This window comes from Capricornis sumatraensis, chromosome 9 (assembly GCF_032405125.1).
Source record: "Capricornis sumatraensis isolate serow.1 chromosome 9, serow.2, whole genome shotgun sequence".
Taxonomy (NCBI): Eukaryota; Metazoa; Chordata; class Mammalia; order Artiodactyla; family Bovidae; genus Capricornis; species Capricornis sumatraensis.
The window spans coordinates 80,471,568-80,494,483 of NC_091077.1; the positions used below are offsets into that span (position 1 = coordinate 80,471,568).

General features: G+C 41.3%; 1 protein-coding gene and 1 non-coding gene across 2 annotated transcripts in view; both read left to right on the plus strand.

The window, feature by feature from the left end:
- Positions 1 to 22,916, plus strand: part of RASGRF2 (Ras protein specific guanine nucleotide releasing factor 2) — a 249,152-nt gene that overhangs the window by 74,244 nt on the left and 151,992 nt on the right. Inside the window, exons 3-4 of the mRNA XM_068980666.1 lie at positions 18,789 to 18,936; positions 21,176 to 21,265. Of these exons, the coding sequence (XP_068836767.1) occupies positions 18,789 to 18,936; positions 21,176 to 21,265 (238 nt within the window). The remainder of the gene's footprint in view (positions 1 to 18,788; positions 18,937 to 21,175; positions 21,266 to 22,916) is intronic.
- Positions 11,247 to 11,353, plus strand: LOC138086742 (U6 spliceosomal RNA). Its single transcript, XR_011145438.1, has one exon. It is a non-coding gene; the product is annotated as a U6 spliceosomal RNA (small nuclear RNA).

Consider the following 22,916-nt stretch of genomic DNA (forward strand, 5'->3'; position numbering starts at 1 on the left):
TTTTCATTTACATTTCGTTAAGTCAAGTTTTTGGTGTAAACTTGGGTCTGTGAAATTCATCCTGACTTTGTAAATGAGTAGAGACAGAAAGTTAATGAGGCTGGTTCAGAGAAAGAATTTGTCAGCCCTTTTTGCTTGGAATCGTGCTAATTAAACAACTGGTTGCTAACTAAACATTTCACCTTTAGAGGACAGCCTGATGGCATTACTTTGGTATTACTGCCTTTTTAATAGCAGATGCTCCATAATTGTGGTTTTATTGATCCCTCTTTTTAAGTATGAGCTTTTGATGAACTGATGAGTATTTTATCCTGAGACTAGTTCTTTTCTGAGCCTCAGATCCTTCTGTAGGTACTACACAGAAACAGGGACTGCTCAGAATCCTTCTCTTGATCACTGCTCCTCTTTTCCTGGGGTGTTTATCAGTACTGGCCTGGGTGTTCTATCTTTGGGGTGTCATGAGACTCACATTCTTGAGGCTGGCTTTTGTACCTCCGAGCTGCATCGACTTGATTTGCTGTCAGAGGATCTTTAGGTCGTTTCCTGGTAGGTTCAGTTGCTTGTTTTCTTCCTTAGATCCGGCCCAGGAAGACATCTTTTTGGAAACTCATATTCTCATTTTGAAGCTTTTACCTTGTCCAGGAAGCTTGTTTTATAGTTTTGCTCAAAGTTGGTTGCTATTACATTTCTAGAAATTGGCACATTTAAAATATCATTTCATTATGTATTACTGGCTTTGGTTCACGGGAAGGTGATATCAAGGCTTAGTTTTGTTTTTGTTGAGATGAGGTGAAGCCAGAGTATTTTAATAGTAATGAAGTCTGTACTTGTTCTAGAAATGGTTTGCTATTTAGATATGGAGCTTTGGACATTTCCAGTAACTTGATAGTTCTTTGTTCTCTTGGCCCTATCTGTCCACCATGGGTGATTCGGTTGTAGACATTGTTGTGGTTGTTGTTCAGTTGCTCAGTTGTATCCAACTCTTTGCAAGTGCATGGACTGCCACACGCCAGGCTTCCCTGTCCTTCACCAGCTCCTGGACCTTGCTCAAACTCATGTCCATTGAGTCAGTGATACCATCCAACCAACTCATCCTCTGTTGTCCCCTTCTCCTCCTGCCTTCAATCTTTCCCGGCATCAGGGTCTTTTCTAGAGTCAACTCTTCACATCAGGTGGCCAAAGTATTAGAGTTTCAGCTTCGGCATCAGTCCTTCCAATGAATATTCAGGATTGATTTCCTTTAGGATTGACTGCTTTGATCTCCTTGCAGTCCCAGGGACTCTCAAGAGTCTTCTCCAACACCACAGTTCAAAAGCATCAATTCTTTAGCACTCAGTCTTCATTATGGTAGCCATTATGAGAATCAAAAGCATTGATCCAGTTGATTGTGGGTCTTTAAGGACTCATTGGCTGACATGACAATGTCTACAGCTCTTTTTCTCCGAGTGTCACCTGCTGGAGCCCTGAGCAAATGGAACCTCGGAAGTTAGAAGGTAGTCATGTCCTGGAAGAGGATCCAGTTGAACCAGAGGTACCAAGGCTTTTCCCATTCTGATCTAAGCATAAGACCTGAAGGACTTGGTTGATGGCAGCTGGGGAAAGAGGTAGGTGGAAAGTATTTCAAAGTTGTAGGGGGTTGACTTCAAAAAATCTTGTGCCCGCCTGGAAATGGACAGTGTTGGATCAGGGTGGCATCTAACATCTCTCTTGGATCGCTAGCTTGGATGGTGTCACTCCCTGAGAGGGGATATGATGACTGAGAGGAGGACTGTGGGGCAGGATGACAAGTGCTGGCCAGGAAGGGCTTCTGCAGGGAACTGTGGTGTATGAATGCCTGGAAGGGGCAGTAGGGAACCGGGCAATACTGATGGGTCTCCTTGCCCACTGGTATGCCAGGTATGGGAGAATGAGCATCAGGGGCTCCTAGAGAAGTCAGGTGTGTCCTGAGGGGAGAGCTGGCTCTGGGTTTCTACCAAGTCTGAGGTCAGGGGAGGGCTTGTGAAACATCAGAGCCGTGGAAAACGTGGTGCCTGATGTCGCACACCATGGAGTGTGTGTGGCTTTGCTTGCCTGCAGAGCTCTTGCTTATATGCTCTCAGTGTTTGAGGCGGTCCTGCTCTCGTTTGCCCGCTTTGCCTCCAACTTCTCCAGCTAAAACTCAACACCTTCAGTGCTCTTTCCTCCCTTTTGTGTGTGCCTGTGGCAGGTGGCTCTTAGGTTTTCCTTCATGGGGAAGGTATTTGCAAGAGAAAAAGAAACTGGCCATGTGACTCCATCCCAAAAAGCTCACATCGGGTTATGTTTGGCTAGGGCTTGCCACAGCTCTTTCCCTCACCCTGAAGTCAGTTCTGAACTTGATGAGTGGAGAAACTTAATCCTCCAGTTAAGATTTTCAGTTAAACCTTGTCTTCTTGTCCACTAAAGAAAGCTCTAATCCAGCTTCTTGGGTCTGTGCCTGAGGCAGCTTTGTTCATATTCTCTATCTCTTCACCTCTCCCTTTAAAACACACACACACACACACACACACACACCCCACCGCCCCCCACCCCCCACCATGGTAGTTGCACCAAACACCTAATGCTTGTAACCTCATTCTTTTTACCTGGCTAGAGGCTTACTTTTGGAGAAGGAAATGGCAGCCCACTCCAGTGTTCTTGCCTGGAGAATCCCAGGGACAGGGGAGCCTGGTGGACTGCTGTCTATGGGGTCACACAGAGTCAGTCGGACACGACTGAAGTGACTTAGCAGCAGCAGCAGAGGCTTACTTTGGAGCCAAGTGTATAATACAAAATCTGTCCAACACTGAAGGCCACTGTGTGTATTCTGTCATCCCCATAAAATTAGCACTTTGTAGATTGCGCATGGGGCAGTCCCTCACAAGTCAGAAGAGTGATTACACAGAAAAGCTGAAAATGTTTTATGTGTCACCACAAAGCCACAGGGCTAGGAAATCAGACACGCATGGTAATGTTATACAGCCTAGAGCGATCCGAAGGCCATATTTTGTATTCTTCTTGTAACAGTGAGACTGCCACTATTAAAAAGCTGAAGATGTGGAGTTTTGTGTGTTTGAGATATTGTCTTTCTTTACCAAGAACGCCTGTCAGACCTTTGCCTCCACACCTGCCACGATGAAAGAGACTTCCACGCTTTTTCCCTTAGAGCCTGAAGAGCGCGACACGAAAGAAAAGGAACAGCGTTTGTGGACAGAAAGACTCGCCTGGTTGGATAGTAGAAATTGTTTTCTGTGGAGAAACATGGGGCTTGGATTGTCTTATTTGCAGCCCTTTGTTAATCCTCCTGCCCGTCAGTTATCTTTCCTGTTCCTCACAGGGTTGTCTGCCTCAGACGCTTGTCTCTTCTCCTTCCTTAAGCGTCAGCTGACACCGCAGTGCGACCTTGTGTCTCCACTCGCAGAGCGGGTCCTCATGTGCACGTGGGCTCACCCCCTGCAGGGGCCGCCTCCAGAGAACCTCTCTGGTTCAAGGAAGGTCTCTACCATTGGCTTCTTCCCTCTGATTTTCTTGCTGGATAATTGATTCATTTCTCTCTTATAGTTCCAGTGGGTTTCCCTGAACCTCCTATCTCCCTTTAGCCTGCTCCCCTTGACTTTTCTCTTGTGTACTTTGGTTTTTCTTAAATATTTGTCTCCCACCTAAAAACCAGAAACGCTTTGCCTTGGCCCTAAACCCTCCTCCAGCTGCTGAGCACTCTTGAAAGTGCAGCCAGGTTTCGTGGAGAAATGATTTGTTTGTTCTTTCTTTGCATACACCTCTGCTCTTTCCAGCCTCCGGGGGTGGGTTCCTGTCTCTGCCCCACTGAAGCTGTGTCACCTGGGTCAACATGACTTTCCAGAGCTTTTCGCTCCTTGTGTAACTTCAACTTGCCATTTTGTACTTAGTACTTATTTTTGAATTACACAAATAATACCTATAAATGCAAGTTCTCCAAAAAGAAAATGAAAATTTAAACAATGCACAAGTGTAGAGGGTAAATAATTCTAGTTTCCACTCATATCCTTCCCCTCTCCCCCAACATTCCTCAAGCCTACTTATTTCCTCAGAGGACTTACTGGTCACAATTTGTTATGTTTTTTTTTTTTTTTTCCTATGTATTTGCATGTGTGTATATAGATAGACTGATACTCAGTAAGCCCAAAACTAAACTCATAGTTTTCTGCAAGAGGTCTTCCTTCCAAATGTGTATCATTCTGATCTGTCCTCCACATGATTATGGAATACCCTTTCTGAAGAAAACATCTGATCTTCTAGAAAATTCCAGGGTGCCCTTGAGTAATTTTAGTTATTAGAGTCTATTTTCTTATGATATAAAAATTTAAACAGATACAGGGGTTGGGAGAATAGTATGATGGTCCCTTTTAAGGAAAAAAAATTCATTCATTCAACTGATGTTTATTCCCTCCCTAGCAAGTTCTGGGATGCAGTGAGCCAGTCAAGCAAGGACCCACTGAGCTGACCTTTGTGAGCTTTTCATGCCGTTCCCCCATTCACACACCACCCCCAACCATGTCCTGAACTCAGGAATTCAGATGTGCTGGGGTGTCCCTCCAGCTTGAGTAGCTCTGGCTCATCTTTCAGGCTCAGCTCTCAGTCATCTGCACCATCTTCCTGGATCCTCTTTTTCCAGCTCTAGGAAGTGCTGACCATTCCCTTCTTTGAGCCCCCTTGTAACCTCTTATTTATCTCTGAGCCTCTGTGAGATTATTGCATTGATTTGTTTCTCTGCTTCTCCCTGTCAGCTTGAATTCCTTCAACACAAATGTGTCCTGCTCATCTCTTATCCCTGCTCTTGGCACAGGGCCAAGTTGCTTTTCAGAAATTTGGGTACCAATTTAATCTCCCTCTGCTAGGGCATGAGAAAGCTGGAATCATTTTTAAAAATCTTTATTATATTGATGGGTAGAGAATGGTATCTTGTGTAATAAGTATTTCCTTGATTATTGGTGAGACTATTTTTTGCTATTGTTAATATTTGTCTCTACTACCTATATGAATTACTATCTCATATCCATTCCCCATTTTTCCAATTGGTGTTTTTCTTATCAGTTTGTTTGTGAGCTCTTTGTGTGACAGAGATATTTTCTATTTTTCACATTTGTTATAAGCCCATGTCATTTTTTGTCTTGTACTTAAATCTATGGCATTTTTTGACATAAAAATCTTTGACTTATCATGCAGTGAGTAAAAATACTGCTTTTGGGGAGAAGTCATTTCATTGCTTTTTAAAAAGTATTATTATTATTATTAAAATTGAGATGCAATTCACACACCATAAAAATGCACCATTTTAAAGTTTGTGATTTAATGATTTCTGGTATATTCACAAAGTTATGCAACCATCACCACTACCTAATTCCAGAACATTTTCAACACTCAAGGAAAAAACCCCATCCATTAACAGTTATTCCCTATTCCCTGATTTCCCTAGCCCTAGCCAACCACTGATCTACTTGCTATCTCTATGGATTTGTGAATTCTGGTCATTTCATGTACATGCATTTGTCTGCGGTTTCTTTCACTTAACATAATGTTATCAAGGTTCATTCCTGCTGTAGCGTAATCAGCCCTCCACCCTTTTCATGGCTGAATACTATTCCATTGTGTGACTATGCCACTTTTTGTTCATTCATTCATTGATGGGCATTTGGGCTGTTTCCTCTTTTTGCGGTTATGAGCAGTGCCACTGTGAATATTTGTATACTAGTTTTTGTGTGGATTTATGTTTTCAGTTCTCAGATGGCACTAGTGGTAAAGAACCCACCTGCCAGCACAGGAGATATGAGAGACACGGGTTTGACACACATTCAGTCCCTGGGTTGGGAAGATTCCCTGGAGGAGGGCATGGTAACCCATTCTAGTATTCTTGCCTGGAGAATCCCATGGACAGAGAAGCCTGGAGGGCTACAGTTTATAGGGTCACAAAGAGTTGGACACAACTGAAGCAACTTAGCACAAGGCAAGAATTTTGGGGTCATGTAGCACCTCTATGTTTAGCTTTTCAAGGAACTGCCAGACTGTTTCCCCCATGGATACACTACTTTCCATTCCCACTTGCAATGTATGAGGGTTCCAGTTCTTCCACAGTCCCACCAGCACCTGTTTCCATTACTATTTTGTTTAGAGTCCTCATAATAGAAATTAAACAAACAAAATTTGTTTTATAAATTTATAAACACCTTTAATTCATTTGTGTTTAATGAATATAGTTAGATATATACTTTGGCTCAAGAATTTTTGGTGATCATAAAGAGAATTCTACTGATACGTATTTAGGCATATTTGTAAAGAAAGAAAAGTCTCAGTAAGGGTCATCAGTATCAATTGTGATATAAAACATGTTCCTCACTTTTTAAATGTAGTGCTATAGTATAAAATGTATTTAGTTTTAGAAGCATTCCTTAAAATTTCTTTCTATCAAAGTAGTAACTTTACCATTATTGGCTTTCTGTTATACTTCCTTATAACAATGTTTTGCTCATTTTTTATATTTAATTGTGCTTTATAAAAGATTAGTGACAACTTTTCACATGTCCCAAAGTTAATCAGATTTTGTAAGTAATGAACTATAACTGTGAACTGAAAAGAAAGCAGTGTTTAAAAGAGGGAGCTTTCAGTTCAGTCACTCAGTCATGTACGACTCTTTGTGACCCCGTGGACTACAGCACACCAGGCTTCCCTGTCCATCACCAACTCCCAGAGCTTACTCAAACTCATGTCCATTGAGTCAGTGATGCCATCCAACTACCTCATCCTCTGTCATCCCCTTCTCCTTCTGCCTTTAATCTTTCCCAGCATCAGGGTCTTTTCTAGTGAGTCAGTTCTTTGCATTAGGTAGCCAAAGTATTGGAATTTCAGCTTTAGCATCAGTCCCTTCCAGTGAATATTCAGGACTGGTCTCCTTTAGGATGGACTGGTTGGATCTCCTTACAGTCCAAGGGACTCTCAAGAGTCTTCTCCAATACCACAGTTCTAAAGCATCAGTTCTTCGGCACTCAGCTTCTTTATAGTCCAACTCTGACATCCTTAGTCCTTAAATTTTATTTCTCTTTTTGATCTCTCCTAACAGAGATGCTTGAGTTTCCACTTATTGTAAAGGGGACAATGTAGGAAAGAAGAGCCTGTTTGTAGAAAAAAAAGAGATTAGTGGGAATAAATTAGTGTCAAAACTTCTAACACTGATGTGATACCTGGAAAATATTGATAAGCCAGTGGAGTGGACCTATTGATATAAGAGCATTTGAGAGCCAGAAAAATGGAGGGTAGCAATGTTAAGGTGGCTATAATGATGCCTGAAGGCCTGGTCTTGTTTAGATAAGGGTGCTGCTGCCTGTGTTCAAACATTGTTTAGCTGGGAACCACAATACTGTCATCCTGAACTGGCTTTCTCCAGTTCCCAAAAATTCCACGATGCCTCTGAATGCTGATTCCAAAGTTTTCTCAATAAAATTGAGCATAATCCTGGGAATATTTCTTCAGTTACCCATTATACAGCTTTTCAGTTTGAGTTTTACTATAGTTCTCTCCCTTTCTCTGATATGCTAGATATATATGCTAATTGTAATTATAATTGTCTAGCGTGTTAGACACATATCTCTCTCTCATTAGCAAATATATCTTCAATCAAAATAGCTAGGATAAAGGACTTCCCTAGTGGTCCAGGGGCTAAGACTCTGTGCTCCCAGTGCAGGGGGGCCAAGGTTCAATCCCTGGTCAGGAAACTAGATCCCACGTGCCTCAACTTAAAGATCCTGCATGCCACAACGAAGACCTGGAGCAGCTGAAGGAAAAAAAAAAAAAGACATGGCAGAATAACTAGGATAATGTTCTGGCCCAAGTAAAATTCCTTCCTGATAATTTTATGGCCTGTGATTTTATAATGTGCCTTATCTCTGGACTCTTCGTGATTCTACTGGAATATTTCTTCTCTCTTGCATGGAGTAGTGGTTTTGATTATAAATATCACCCAAGAATATTTTACTCCCATATATATTCCTCAGACTTGCCATCTGTTGGTACTCAACAGCTTAGTTTGGTTTTCATCATGTTCATTTATATGGCTTAATTTTATTATTTCCCTTGGCAATGACGAACCATTTTTTCTCAAGGAACCTTAAACTGAATAACAAAAACTAATAACTGAATAAATTGCAAAACAGAAGTAATGAGTAGTTTAGACTGAAACACTTAAACCTGAGCATTCTAGTAACCAGAAAATTTAATCAGACAAAACATGTATTGGTAATATAGTAGAATAGAAATAACAGTGCTCTGAAAACTCTTACACTAAAGGGAAGCCATGCATGTGTCTTCACTGATTTGATCCAGTCTGTAGTACATTTTTTATTTTACTAGTGGGGTACATTAAAAAAAAAAACCTATGATTTTTAAGGTGGGACAATATCCCCATAAGAGTAAACTAGGGAGACCCAATGAAATACTTCAAATGACTTGAAACTTATGAGAAAAGAAAATTATTTTGTAAAGAAGAATAAACTGTGCAAAACAAGTCATGTGAAGTGACATTTTCTTTCATTTGACAGTGATTTCATTTGAATGACTGTTTTGTGCCAGGTCCCATGGTTGATGATCGTCTAGATGACCATCCAGCATGGACTAGTCTTTAACACTTTTCCTGGATTATTGTGGAAATTCCACTGGTTTCCCTTCCTTCTTTATACTCCACCCCTCAAGCTCTGTCCTTTCATATCACAGCATCCAGTGTGATCCTGTAAAGAAGTCAGATCTTGCCATGCCTCTGATTAAAGTTCTGCATCTCATAAAGGGTGAAAACCGAGACTTTAGATTGGTCTCTGGAACCCTACCTGCATAAAATCCTGTCCCCTCTTCCGCCTCTCGTGTATGCCCCCTAGTAAACAGGCCACTGTGCCATTCCCATATAGGCCAGACCTACTCCCACCACAGGGCTTTTGCACTTGCTATTTCCTCTGCCTGGCAGGCTCTCCCTGAGCTGGCCACAAGGCTCTCTTCTCAGATCATTCATTACTCCAGTGCTGGGTTTTCAGTAAAGACTCTCTCTCATACCCTGGTTAAAATTGTAACCCCGTCTCCCCCATTTCCTTCCCTGCTGCTGCTGCTAAGTCGCTTCAGTCATGTCTGACTCTGTGCGACATAGACGCATACCCCATAGACGGCAGCCCACCAGGCTCCCCCGTCCCTGGGATTTTCCAGGCAAGAACACTGGAGTGGGTTGCCATTTCCTTCTCCAATGCATGAAAGTGAAAAGTGAAAGTGAAGTCACTCAGTCGTGTCTGACTCTTAGCGACCTCATGGACTGCAGCCTACCAGGCTCCTCCGTCCGTGGGATTTTCCAGGCAAGAGTACTGGAGTGGGGTGCCATTGCCTTCTCCTACTCCTCTGTTTTTTTCCTTTAAGGTAATGATCACCAGTAGCATACTGCCTGGGCTTCCCAGGTGCCTTAGTGATAAAGAATCCACCTGCCAATGCAGGAGACATGGATTCGATCCCTAGGTTGTGAACATCCCCTGGAGAAGGACGAAACAGCAACAGCACACTACAGATTTTTCTTATGTTAATGTCTTTTGCTGTGTTCTTGTTTAGTCACTAAGTTATGCTTGACTCTTTGCGACCCCATGGACTGCAGCACACCAGGCTTCCCTGTCCTTCACTGTCTCATGGCATTTGCTCAGATTAATGTCCACTGAGTCAGTGATGGTATCTAACCATCTCTTCCTCTGCCACTCCCTTCTCCTTTTTCCTTCAGTTTTTCCCAGCATCAGGATCTTTTCCAGGGAGTTGGCTCCTTGCGTCAGGTGGCCAAAGTATTAGAGCTTCAGCTTCAGCATCAGTCCTTCCAATGACTATTCAGGGTGGAGTTCCTTTAAGACTGACTAATTTGATCTCCTTGCAGTCCAAGGGACTCTCAAGAATCTTCTCCAACACCACAATTCGAAGGCATCAATTCTTTGGTGCTCAACCTTCTTTATGCTCCAATTCTCATATCCATACATGACTATTGGAAGGACCATAGCATTGACTATATGGGCCATTGTCAGCAAAGTGATATCTCTGCTTTTTAGTATACTGTCTAGGTTTGTCATTAGTTTCTTTCCAAGGATCAAGCCTCTTTTAATTTCATGGCTGCAGTCACAATCCACAATGATTTTGGAGCCACAGAAAATGAATTCTGTTACTGCTTCCACTTTTCCCCCTTCTATTTGCCATAAAGTGATGGACTGGATGCCATGATCTTAGGTTTTGGAATGATGAGTTTTAAACCAGCTTTTTCACTCTCCTCTTTCACCCTCATCAAGAGGCTTCATAGTTCCTCTTTGCTTTTTTGCATGATGTACTCTGCATATAAGTTAAATAAGCAGGGTGAAAATATACAGCTTTGATGCAGTTCTTTCCCAGTTTTGAACCAGTCATTGTTCCGTGTCCGGTTCTAACTGTTGCTTCTTGACCCATATACAGGTTTCTCAGGAGACAGATAAGGTGGTGTGGTATTCCCACCTCTTTAAGAATTTTCCATAGTTTGTTGTGATCCATACCGTCAAAGGCTTTAATGTAGTCAATGAAGCAGCAGTAGGTGTTTTTCTGGAATTCCTTTGCTTATCCAGAGAATGTTAGCAATTTGATCTCTGGTTCCTCTGTCTTTTCTAAATCCAGCTTGTTCATGTGGAAGTTCTAGGTTCACATACTGCTGAAGTCTAGCTTGAAGAATTTTGAGAAAAACCTTACTGACATGGGCACAATTATATGGCAGTTTGAACATTCTTTGGCATTGCCCTTCTTTGGGATTGGAATGAAAACTGACTCTTTCCAGTCCTGTAGACACTGCTGAGTTTTCCAAATTTGCTGACATGTTGAGTGCAGCACTTTCACAGCATCATTGTTTAGGATTTGAAAGAGCTCAGCTGGAATTCCATCACCTCCAATAACTTTGTTTATAGTGATGCTTCCTAAGACCCACCTGACTTCACACTCCAGGATGTCTGGCTCTAAGTAAGTGATCACATTATCGTGGTTATCTGGGTCATTAAGACCTTTCTTTTTTTGCTCTGTACTACAGTGTAAACTTCACAAGAGCACAGTTTTTGTTGTTGTTGTTGTTGTTTTTTTCTGTTTTGTTTACTCCTGTATCCAGTGCTTTGAACAGTTTCTGGGTATGTACCAGTCAATAAACATTGAATGAAAGAATGAATTTGAAGTCATAGGGACATATTAAGAAGGAAATAAACATTACAGTGCTCGTTTCAGCAGCACATATACTAAAATTGAAACGATACAGAGAAGATTAGCATGGCCCCTGCGCAAGGATGACACGCAAATTCGTGAAGCGTTCCATATTTTTACACTGTTGGTGGGAATGCAAACTAGTACAGCCACTATGGAGAACAGTGTGGAGATTCCTTAAAAAATTGCAAATAGAACTGCCTTATAACCCAGCAATCCCACTGCTGGGCATACACACTGAGGAAACCAGAATTGAAAGAGACACGTGTACCCCAATGTTCATCGCAGCACTGTTTATAATAGCCAGGACATGGAAACAACCTAGATGTCCATCAGCAGATGAATGGATAAGAAAGCTATGGTACATATACACAATGGAGTATTACTCAGCCATTAAAAAGAATACATTTGAATCAGTTCTAATGAGGTGGATGAAACTGGAGCCGATTATACAGAGTGAAGTAAGCCAGAAAGAAAAACACCAATACAGTATACTAACACATATATATGGAATTTAGAAAGATGATAATGATAACCCTGTATGTGAGACAGGAAAAGAGACACAGATGTGTATAACGGACTTTTGGACTCTGAGGGAGAGGGAGAGCGTGGGATGATGTGGGAGAATGGCATGGAAACATGTATACTATCAGGTAAGAAATGAATTGCCAGTCTGTGTGCGATACAGGCTACAGAATGCTTGGGGCTGGTGCCACGGGGATGATCCAGAGAGATGATATGGGGTGGGAGGTGGGAGGGGGTTCAGGATTGGGAACTCAGGTACACCTGTGGCAGATTCATGTCAATGTATGGCCAAACCAATACAGTATTGTAAAGTAAAATAAAGTAAAAATAAAAATTAAAAAAAAGTAAAAAAAAAAAAAAAACATTATATAATCCTGTCTCACAGAGTAAATATCTGTCATTAGGATTGGTGTATGTGGGGCTTCCACTTAAAATTATAGAGGTGCTGGAAAAATACAGAAAAACACAAAAGAATTTAATTAAAAATTACCCATAATTGTACTAGTGAAAGAACACTGCTGTTTCTATTTGGAGTGCCTATCATTCCCTCTTGGTCACCCCTCCTTCCCAACCCTTATATCTGTGATATACATAATTTTCTCTCTCTGCAATTGAACTTATGTGCATACACAAAACATGTTTATTTTTATCTCCTGGAGTTTTTGCTATTGTTGTTGTTCACTTATTAGTAAGTCTTGGCTATGTCTTTATTATGTTACAGTTCTTTTAAAATATGATTGTAAATGGCATGTATCAGTCCATTGTGTGGATCGACTATTGCTTGTTTAATCACTACCATATTATATACATGTACATTTAGATTGTTTGCACTTTCTTATATTCATTAAAATGATTAATGAATGCACATCTTGTTTCTTTGTACATCTTTGTGCAGATCTCTGTTTATTTTCCTTGGGTTAGATTATTAGAAGTGTAATTACTATGACCAAGGATGTGTATGACCTTTTTAATGTATCTTGATGCATATTGTGACATAGTTCACTCCAGTAGTATAGCCATTTTAACATATCTTTGCTGTTTTGCTGAGGAGCATTATTTACTGAAACTCTTGATAAATTTGATAAACAATTTGTGAAAAATGAAAGTTGTGCAGTCGTGTCTGACTCTTTGTGACCCTGTGGACTATATGATGCTAAGTCGCTTCAGTCGTGTCCGACTCTGTGCGACCCCATAGACGGCAGCCCACCAGGCTCCCCCGTTCCTGGGATTCCCCAGGTAAGAACACTGGAGTGGGTTGCCATTTCCTTCTCCAATGCATGAAAGTGAAAAGTGAAAGTGAAGTCGCTCAGTCATGTCCGACTCTTCGCGACCCCATGGACTGCAGCCTACCAGGCTCTTCCGTCCATGGGATTTTCTAGGCAAGAGTACTGGAGTGGGGTGCCACTGCCTTCTCCATGGACTGTATAGTCCATGGAATTCTCCAGGCCAGGTAGCCTTTCCCTTCTCCAAGGGATCTTCCCAATCCAGGGTTCGAACCCAGGTCTCCCTCATTGCAGGCAGATTCTCTACCAGCTGAGCCACAAGGGAAGCCCTTGTGAAAGGAAAAATTTTTGCTTATATGATTAAGTAGCACCTTTTTTCTGTATTTATTATTTGTTCATATACTATTTTCTATGAAGTCCTTTTATCTATTTCTTGACTCAGTAATTTTAAGCAATATTGTTGGCTCCCTGTTATAAAGATGAAGACTTTAACACTCTTACAAATCTCTTACCTCTCCTTCCTCTGTCCCCTCTGTGTTACTTACAGTGGTTGACTTTATATCTTAAAATCATATCATTAAGCCTCTGTTAATTTACCAACTTTGGACGGTATGTATTGGCTCTCTGCTATGCAAGATACGTAATTTGAGACTTTTAATATGTTTTTATTGTTCTTTTCTCTCTTCTAACCCTGAGGTTTTATTACTTTCTCTATTATTTATTCTCTGTTTGTAAGCTTTTTTAAACATTTACCTTCTGTTCTATAAGTTTAATTAAGCCACTGTTGATTCTGAAAATTAAAAAACAGTGAGGGGCATTTGCATCATGGTTATACAAATGTTACGTACCAACTATCAAGGCTGGTGTTCAATTCTCTATTGTGATCTAACTCCCTGGGTTACTGAGGAGGAGTGCATCTGCTTGATACTCACTTTCTTTAGCTAACCTACGGTTTCTCTTTGGAAGATATCATGATTTTTCTCTATCCTTCAGTTCAGTTCAGTCGCTCAGTCATGTCCGACTCTTTGCGACCCCATGAATCGCAGCACGCCAGGCCTCCCTGTCCATCACCATCTCCCGGAGTTCACTCAGATTCACATCCATCGAGCCAGCCATCTCATCCTCTGTTGTCCCCTTCTCCTCCTGCCCCCAATCCCTCCCAGCATCAGAGTCTTTTCCAATGAGTCAACTCTTCGCATGAAGTGGCCAAAGTACTGGAGTTTCAGCTTTAGCATCATTCCTTCCAAAGAAATCCTAGGGCTGATCTCCTTCAGAATGGACTGGTTGGATCTCCTTGCAGTCCAAGGGACGCTCAAGAGTCTTCTCCAACACCACAGTTCAAAAGCATCAATTCTTCGGCGCTCAGCCTTCTTCACAGTCCAACTCTCACATCCATACATGACCACAGGAAAAACCATAGCCTTAACTAGACGGCCCTTCATCGGCAAAGTAATGTCTCTGCTTTTGAATATGCTATCTAGGTTGGTCATAACTTTTCTTCCAAGGGGTAACCTTGATTTCATGGCTGCAGTCACCATCTCTGTCCTTAGAGCTCTGACATTTTTCCAGGGTGTGACTGGGTGTGACATTTTTTAAATTTGTCCTCTCTGGCATTTGGATTAGTCTTTCTATTTGAACTGTACTGTGTTCAGTTCAAGGAAGGCTTCTTGAATTTGATTATTTCCTCTCCATCACAGTCTCTGTGTTTTTTTTTCCTTCTGAAACTCCCATAAGATAGTTTTTAGACTTCTTGGATCTGTACTCCAGGCTGCTCAAATTTTCTCTCCTATTTTTAATCTCTTTGTATTTTTGTTCAGTGTTCTTTATCTCTGCCACCACCCAGCTTAGATTTTAGCCATGTCTGGTTTATTGGTTGGCACATTCATTGACCTGAAATTTTTCAATAATTGTTTTTGTTTCCAAGAACTCTTCCTTTTATCTGATTACTTCTTTTCCAGCCACTGTTTGCTTTAGGGCTTTACTATCCTTCCATATCTCTCTGAAGATAATAAATCTCTGTTGCCTGATTAGCCCCGTTTCCCTAGTATCTCTTCTGTTTGCTCATTTGAGGCTTTACTTATTAACTCTTGCTGCTTGTTTACTCTCCAGTGCTTAAAACAATAAACAACTTGCCGTCCCCTGCAGTGTCTGTGGCTTGGGAATCTAGGTATGGTTTTGCTGGATGCCTCTGCCCTGAGGACGCAAGGCAGCAATCCTGGTGTCAGCCAGGTCTGCAGCCACACCTGCAGGTTCGAACGGTGCTCACTCACGTGATTGTTGGCTGGATTCACTTCCTTGCCAGTTGCTGGATGGAAGCCCCGGTTTCTCATCAGCTGTTGGCTGAGGCCCCTCTCAGTTTCTGTCTGTGTGGGCCTCTCCATGTAGCAGCTCACGACATGGCAGTGGCCAGCACAAACCGGCAAGGTAAGAGAAGGCCAATAATAAGGTGGAAGCCAGAGTTTTCTTGTACACTGATCTTGGAAGGGCCGTCCCATCACTTTTGCTGTGATCTGTTCCATCACTAGGGGTCATCTTGCGTGCCGCCTACTACTTTTCTTAGGGATTAATTTTCTCAAGTGTCTAGTGATCTTTGTTTCTAAATGAAGGATCTTGAGGGTTACTATAGGTAGCTGCCCTGGGCTTAACACTGTGACTGTGAAAAGGGTCTCTGTGTGCCTTTTGTGGTTGTGCAGGCTTCCTTTTCAGGTGGGTGGGCAGACGGCAGCAAGGTTGGCTGGGACTCTCCCTTGTCAGATTCCACCCCCTTTAGTGTGCTTGGGTGGAACCTGTGACTTGCTACCAGCAACTAGTATATAGCAAACGCAAGTGAATAGTGGCTTCTAGATTACATTCTATGGCAAAGGAAAAGGGATTTTGCAGGTTAATTAAGGTCCTAAATCAGTTGATTTTGAGTTAATTAAAAAGGAGCTTTTCCTCAGTGGGCCTGACTTAATCAAATGAGAGGGGGGTGGAAGCCCACCCCTGAGGTCAGAGATGCTCTCCTGCTGGTCTTGAAGAAGCAAACTGCCTGAGTTCTGTAGCTGCAAGAAAATCCCTTTTTCCAACAGCCTGATTGAACTTGAGTGTGGGTTCTCTCTCATTCACTCCTCTAGAACAGCATGTACCTGGACTGACACCTTGATAACAACCTTGGGAGACTCTGAGTTGAGGATCCAGCTAAACTGACCCACAGAACCTATGAGATAATATGTATGTGCTGTTTAAACCTCTATGTTTGCAGTAATTTGTTACCCAATAGAAAAGTCATGCAGTGTACTTCACTCCTAGTCCCTCGCCAGTGCCTTTCTCTTTTGCTCTCTGACTTGTGTCTGCAGTGGATTGTGATGTAAAGCCAAGCTCTGTTCTCTGAGTCTAACCCCCTCATGAGGCGCCTTCTTCGGGAAGGTGGCCTGCTTTCTACAGAGAGCAGATCTTTGGTTGGCTTGAGGACATGTCATTCTTGCCTGTTGGACCTTTTCTTTCTTTATCTTGTAAAATGAGAAGAGGAGGAACCTAACTTCCAGATGTTCTGAAGGCTCTTGTTTAACGAAAGACCCTGATGATCCTTCCCTTGCCGTCTCCTGTCCTTTGTGTTTGTTGATTCTGGACCTGGAGCTTCTCTGGCCACGCTTGGTGGGAACCATGCCTGTGCAAGGGGTCTGCCTGTGTGGTTTCCTTGCTCTGATTTTCCCACCATTCTGATTCTTCTTGGTTTTTCTCTTCATGAAATTTCATAACACTTCTGGTCTGTTGATGACATATTTTCCTGTTTTATAATGCTATTATGGTTTCCTTCTTTAAACAAAAACCAGTTTTCCTAGCATTTCAGCAGGACCTTGGAAATGAAGGGAGGCAGATATATCAATGATGAGTCTGCATGAATTCAGCTCTACATGCTAGTCTGGACTTTTTCTTTTTATAGAAGAAAATAAAATATTCTTTTGGTACCTAACACTGATCTAACATGTTTGTAATAAATTTGGCATATTTCTAATAAAACTGGTGAGAAAGGGTGGAGTTTTTATTATAATAAGTAACTTTCTCAGGCTCTATTATCACATCCTCCTTTTAAAGTACCCTAAAGCATATTTCTTTGAGGACTGTGCCATTTTTTTCTCCTTTCCCCCTCTTCCCGTTTACACTTACACAGCCTTTCTTTCTTCTCTTAGGGTAATTTCTTAGAACAAGTGACTTAAAATATTGCTGACACTATGCTTTTTTTTTTTTTCTCTAACACTAATGGCACACATGATGTAAGTGCTGAGAAGGTTGAGATAACTGAACTAAAATTGTGATTTTTAGAATTGTCTTAAGACTTTTTTAGTTCCAAGTAACAAAAATCTATTTCAAACTAGTGTAGGTTAGAAAGAGAATTTATTACATGGAAACTGCAATAGGATCTCACCAAACCCAAGGGTAAAATTGTATTCAGATATCATGAGGGTCAAAGTTAATTACAGGAAGTATTTACCTTTCTGTCTCAGACTTTTTCTCTCTCGTCTATTTTTCTGAACATCTTCTTATTCTTTTCCATCTTTGTTTTGGTATGGGTGTGGCCAAATGTGGCTGATCAATAATAGTGATCTGAGTTTCCAAGTTTATATCATCTCAGTTCAAGCAAATAAGTCAGAGGCACAGTCCCAGATTCCAAAGAGAAATAATCCAGCTTGGTTTAGCTTGGGCCAGTTATCTCTTTTTAGACCAGGGCAATGTGATCATGAGAGCAGATTTTGTGGTGTAAACAGGACTGCCACAGCCCAGGTTCTCAAAGAAGAGGTAGGGGGGTAGAAGATATATCAAGGGGGCAGATATCTCAAAACTTATCTGTTATGATATTCTTGTTTATATCCAGTGTGCTGTTTCTCATTAGAGAGACAGTTTATCTTGTGGTTAAGAACATGAGCTTGGGGTCAGATAGACCTTGATTTGAATCCCAGCCCTGCCACCTATTAGCTGTGAGGATCAGATTCTTTCTCTGTACAATTGGAATGATAAAGTCTGTCTCTTGGGGTTGCTGGGAGGAAGAGAATACATGTGATGCACCCCACATGCTCAGTAAATAGATATTATTTATTACTGTTATCACATCATATGGAAAAGATTATGGGATTGGACAAATAAACATTTTACCACCCTAAATAGCACAAGAAGCTCTGGAAGCAAAAATCTGGGTGCCATAGAGATCAATAAAAAAATCTAAGAGAGAATGTCTTGCTTTTCACACTTGGCCAAAGTAGTGGAAACAAGTTAGGCTGATGATGTCAGGGCCCAAGAACCTACACTTGTTTTTAGAATGAAGTTTTTGCCTCTAATGGTTTTGGGAAGCGTGAATCCAGAGGTCCCATAATCCTGAAGAGAGCCAGGCTGGTGGTGCAGTCATCGTTGTTCTCTCCAGCCAGGGCCTCTCCTGATGGCTCCTGCATTCATTCTGCTTGGTAGTTGGTCTGTTCTGATTGGCTAGTGCTTTACTCCGGGAAACACTTTAAATATGTGCCATCAATTCAAAGACTTCAGTTTTATTAAATAAGTTCCACTATTTTCTTTATAAAATAATAGATTTGCTTTGCATCTTTCTCATTTGTATGACAAAGTTGTGAGTTGCTGCCATCGTAAAATAAAGTCTTCTAAATGTTATGTAAAAATGTGATGATTCAAAGTCTACATAGTTAATATGAAATGTAAGCCAAACGTTAATGTTTACATAGAGTTAGTTAAACTCTATGGCTTCTTTTTAAATAAACATGCTGTTCTATATGAAACTGTGTAGAATACTATCTCAATGACTAACTGTAATTTTCTCTTAAGTTATGCAGACATTTTGATTGAGAGGGAAGTATTAATGCAGAAGTACATTCATCTAGTTCAGATCGTAGAGACAGAAAAAATTGCAGCTAACCAACTCCGGCATCAACTTGAAGATCAAGATACAGAAATCGAAAGGCTTAAATCAGAGGTATTTCCTAGTTGATAGACGCCTCATTGTTTCATGTTTATTGTCATCTCCTTATGGTTACTTAAAGCCTATAGGGACAAAATTTTGATCCCAAACTTAGTTCCTCCACCATCACAGGTACATGAGGAATGAATATATTTTCTAAGTTAGGATTAGGTAAATATGTACAATAATCAGAATAATATGCAGCTTTACATTATTTGTGCGCCTGATGTCCTTCATTTGCTCGAATATTCAAGAATTGACTATAGTATTTATCTGTTTTCAGATGGATTCATAGTAATGATTATTGTGAACCTGTCATAGATTCAGTGTAAAAGTCTGAATGACAACTAAAGAAGGTCCAAAGATGAAGTCAGAAAGTCTTTGCTTTTTTTCTCAACCTTCTCTATAGAATTTTGAAAAACTCATTTGGGTTAAAGTACGTGACATATGCTAGGATGCGTTTGTTTCCTGAAGCTGGAATTCCTGCCTCCCTCCCTGCCCCACCCTGACTGCGAACCCCTCAGGCTCTGCACCCCCAGAGAGTGAGATTGACTCAGGGGGTCGTGGAGACGGCAGCCGTTGCAGTGTCTGTGGGTCCTCCCTTCTCCTCAAGGTGCCTCCACGTGTGTACAGAAACCTGAGTGTACCTTCCCGTGTTGTCCTGTCATCCCTTGTGGGAAGTGATCAATACCTGAAGAATTGCAGAGGAATGTAGAAAGTGAAGTTTTTCTACTCTTTCTGACCAGTGGTGCAATAGTGTCCTCTTAGCTTCAAAGAAAAGAACAGGACAGAATGAAACCTACCGCTGATTGTAACTGTTCATAGAAACAAACTGCAGGCTCCTCAATCTGGGTAATTTCTTGTTCCTCTGTCATTTAACATTTTCTTCTTTGTTTCCTCACATCTTCTTTTGAGACTGACTCTGCAAATTCTGAGCGGGTTTTCACCTCCTGCTGCCCCTGTACCTCACCTTCAGCAGACAGAGCAGGGTTTAAGCTGATGTTCCCGTTGGGATCCGATTGCCTGTCTGAGGATGAAAAGTTGCAGACTGCTCACCATATCATTAGTGTTGTTAACTTCCCGATCCAACCCTGAAATCTGAGATAGTGAAAACAACAACAGAAAACATAACAAACCTGCATTTTAAAAGACTATATCAGGCACTGTAATTTAAAGCAAAATTATTGTGTTCTGTCTTCGCCACAGTTAGCCAGAGCAGATGCTTGTCTGCTAAGTGAAAGAGGTTGGCATTTACTCCATGAGAGAGACTCAGCACCGAGCAGTGTTCCCCAGTATTTATTTGTGTGTGCTTATCTGCCTTCACTATGTTCTTTTTTAGTCTGAATATATATTGCAGCCACAGACTGTCAGTAGCAGGTCTGACTTGTGTGGTCATCGACAGGAGCTGTAATTTATTTCCTACTCCTTTTATTTGCCCACTTCCCTGCCAGGAAAATGGCAGAGGAGAGAGTTTGGTAATGGGGACAGAATGTAAAGACAGGTCTGAGTGGGCAATTATGATCTCAGCGTGTTTAGTGTTTGCTTGTTGGTAAAATCTGGATCAGTCCTTAAGTTTGCAGGAGCCTGCAGTTGAGTGATAGAGATTCTCTGTCCAAGGAATTTCACTGCTAAGTGTGGTTCTGAGGCTACCTGGTTTTGAGTCATAAAAATGAGCTGAGGCTATAAAGAGATCCCCCAGGTGGTTTCAATCTTTTTGTCTTTTTGTGTTTTCTTGACTGGCTTGGCCGAGCCCCAGGGCTCTGGAGTTCTTTGCAGTTCCCGTTTTCCCTAGGAGGTCTGTGACTCTGCTGTACTCTGTGTGCTTGGAAGGCTGCAGGCTGATTTTAGAAAGCATGAGCTTGGAGCTGAGTGTCACTGCATTTGGAGATCAGAGGGCTTTACAGGAAGCTGCCATTGATGAGATGCTTGACATATCCCTGAGATGCTGAGAAGGCCTTGGTCTGGTCATCGCTGGCAGTCAGGGTCTAGTTTTGGACTCACATTTCTGTAACCCAGGCCCCCGTTCACACTCTCCACAGTTACTTCTTATAAGCACTTTTGTTAGCAGCATAATAAGACAAGTTTGGGGTAAAGTTCAGGCTTCCCCTGCTTAGCATCAAACGAAGATAATGCGCCTGAAAAGCGAATGTTTCCTGAGGATCTTATAAGTTACCTTGTAAGCATAACTTCCTGTGATATATGGCTTTAGCCTAGTGTTTCCCAAATCATGAAATGGACCAATTTTGTGTTACAGATTATCGCTCTTAATAAAACAAAGGAACGAATGAGACCTTACCAAAGCAATCAAGAAGATGAGGATCCAGACATCAAGAAGATAAAAAAGGTAGGGTTTCCAGCTTTGGGCAAGTGTAGTGGGGACCAGTTGTCTTTCCGTAGTGATGTCTTTGCCACCCTGACTCTGAGCTAAGAACAGTCTTGGTGTTTCTCTCCCAATGGCTTCCTGACTTCTGCTTCAGAATTATCACACATGATTACTTCCCTGGAAAAGCTTTGGCTTGAGATTTCTTTCCGGTTCTGGCAATCCATGTGTGGATTCTGTGAGACGGATGCTAAAGGTGGACATGAAGACAGTGGTATTCTCCATTTGGGTTATTTAAGTGCTGCTGAACTTTCTGGTGTTTGTGCCACTTTTATATTTTAGGGAGTAATTTTTAAATTATACTTCAAAAATGTTTCTTTTAGCTTTAGGCTTCAGTGTTTATTTAGAGAAGTTTATTTCTTTGAGCATGTGAGAAAACTGAGTGAATCAATACATCTGCTCAGGTTTCTGTTTTATTGTTGTTTCTTTCTTGTTTAACATCCACATAATCAGCAACTCCTTCCATCTTACTGTCACTTACAACTATACAACTTCTGCAATTAACCAGACCCTGGCACTCTCTGTAGTCTACTGTGTTTGATTTAAGTCATCTTGGTTTTGAGTTCCACAGTCTTAGTTGTCCTGTGTAAAAGCACTGATTCAGTTGTGTTAATGTTATGTTAAAAGGTGCACAGTGACAGAATTTTATTTCTTCTTCATTTTTTTCTTATTCCTATTTTCCTATGCTAGGTAATTATTCTCTTTCAGTTGCAATAAAGCTTTAAATATTGCTCAGAATTTGCAATAGAAAAGCTGCTCAGGACTAAGTTGCACTGTTTTCAGTTTTCAAGAAATAACAAAGTAAAATAAAAACATTCCTCTCTTAGAATTAGAAAATCTTTAAATTAAATTTGGTTTATGTTATTGTTACAAGATGAACGCTGTTGCCATTCTTTTAATAATATGCAGCTCCATATAAACAAAGATATCAGTAAAATACAATTGTAGTACTGTCCTGTTGTAGAAAATGTTAGCAAGTAAACAAGCCAGCTTTTGCACAGAAGGCAATATTGCTTAAGTAAATAGATTTTGTTTGTGTTAATCACTCAAGTCATGCCCAACTCTATGCAATCCCATGGACTGTAGCTAGCTCACCAGTCTCCACTGTCCATGGAATTCTCCAGGCAAGAATACTGGAGTGGGGTGCCATTTCCTTCTCTAGAGGATCTTTCTGACTCAGAGATCGAGCCCAGATCTCCTGCATTGCAGGCAGATTCTTTTATTTAACACAAATTCAGTTGATTTTTGAAAACACTTCTGTTAAATGGAGGAATAACGATAAAATACATTTTATAGTTTCCTGTCTTCCTCTTTCATAATGGAAATAATTTTTTAAAAAACCTTACTTTTAAATTTGTTAACAGGTTTTGAATTTAACTCTATTGCCCTTTATGTACCCAGTCAGACTGACGTCTCTGTGGAAAGGGATGTTTACCAATGAATTGTGCGTGTGTGTGTTAGTTGCTCAGTTGTGTCTGACTCTTTGCGACCTGTTGGACTATAGCCTACCAGGCTTCTCTGCCCGTGGGGTTTTCCAGGCAGGAGTACTGGAGCGGGTTGCCATTTCCTTCTCCAGAGGATCTTCCCGACCCAGGGATCGAACCTGTGTCTCCTG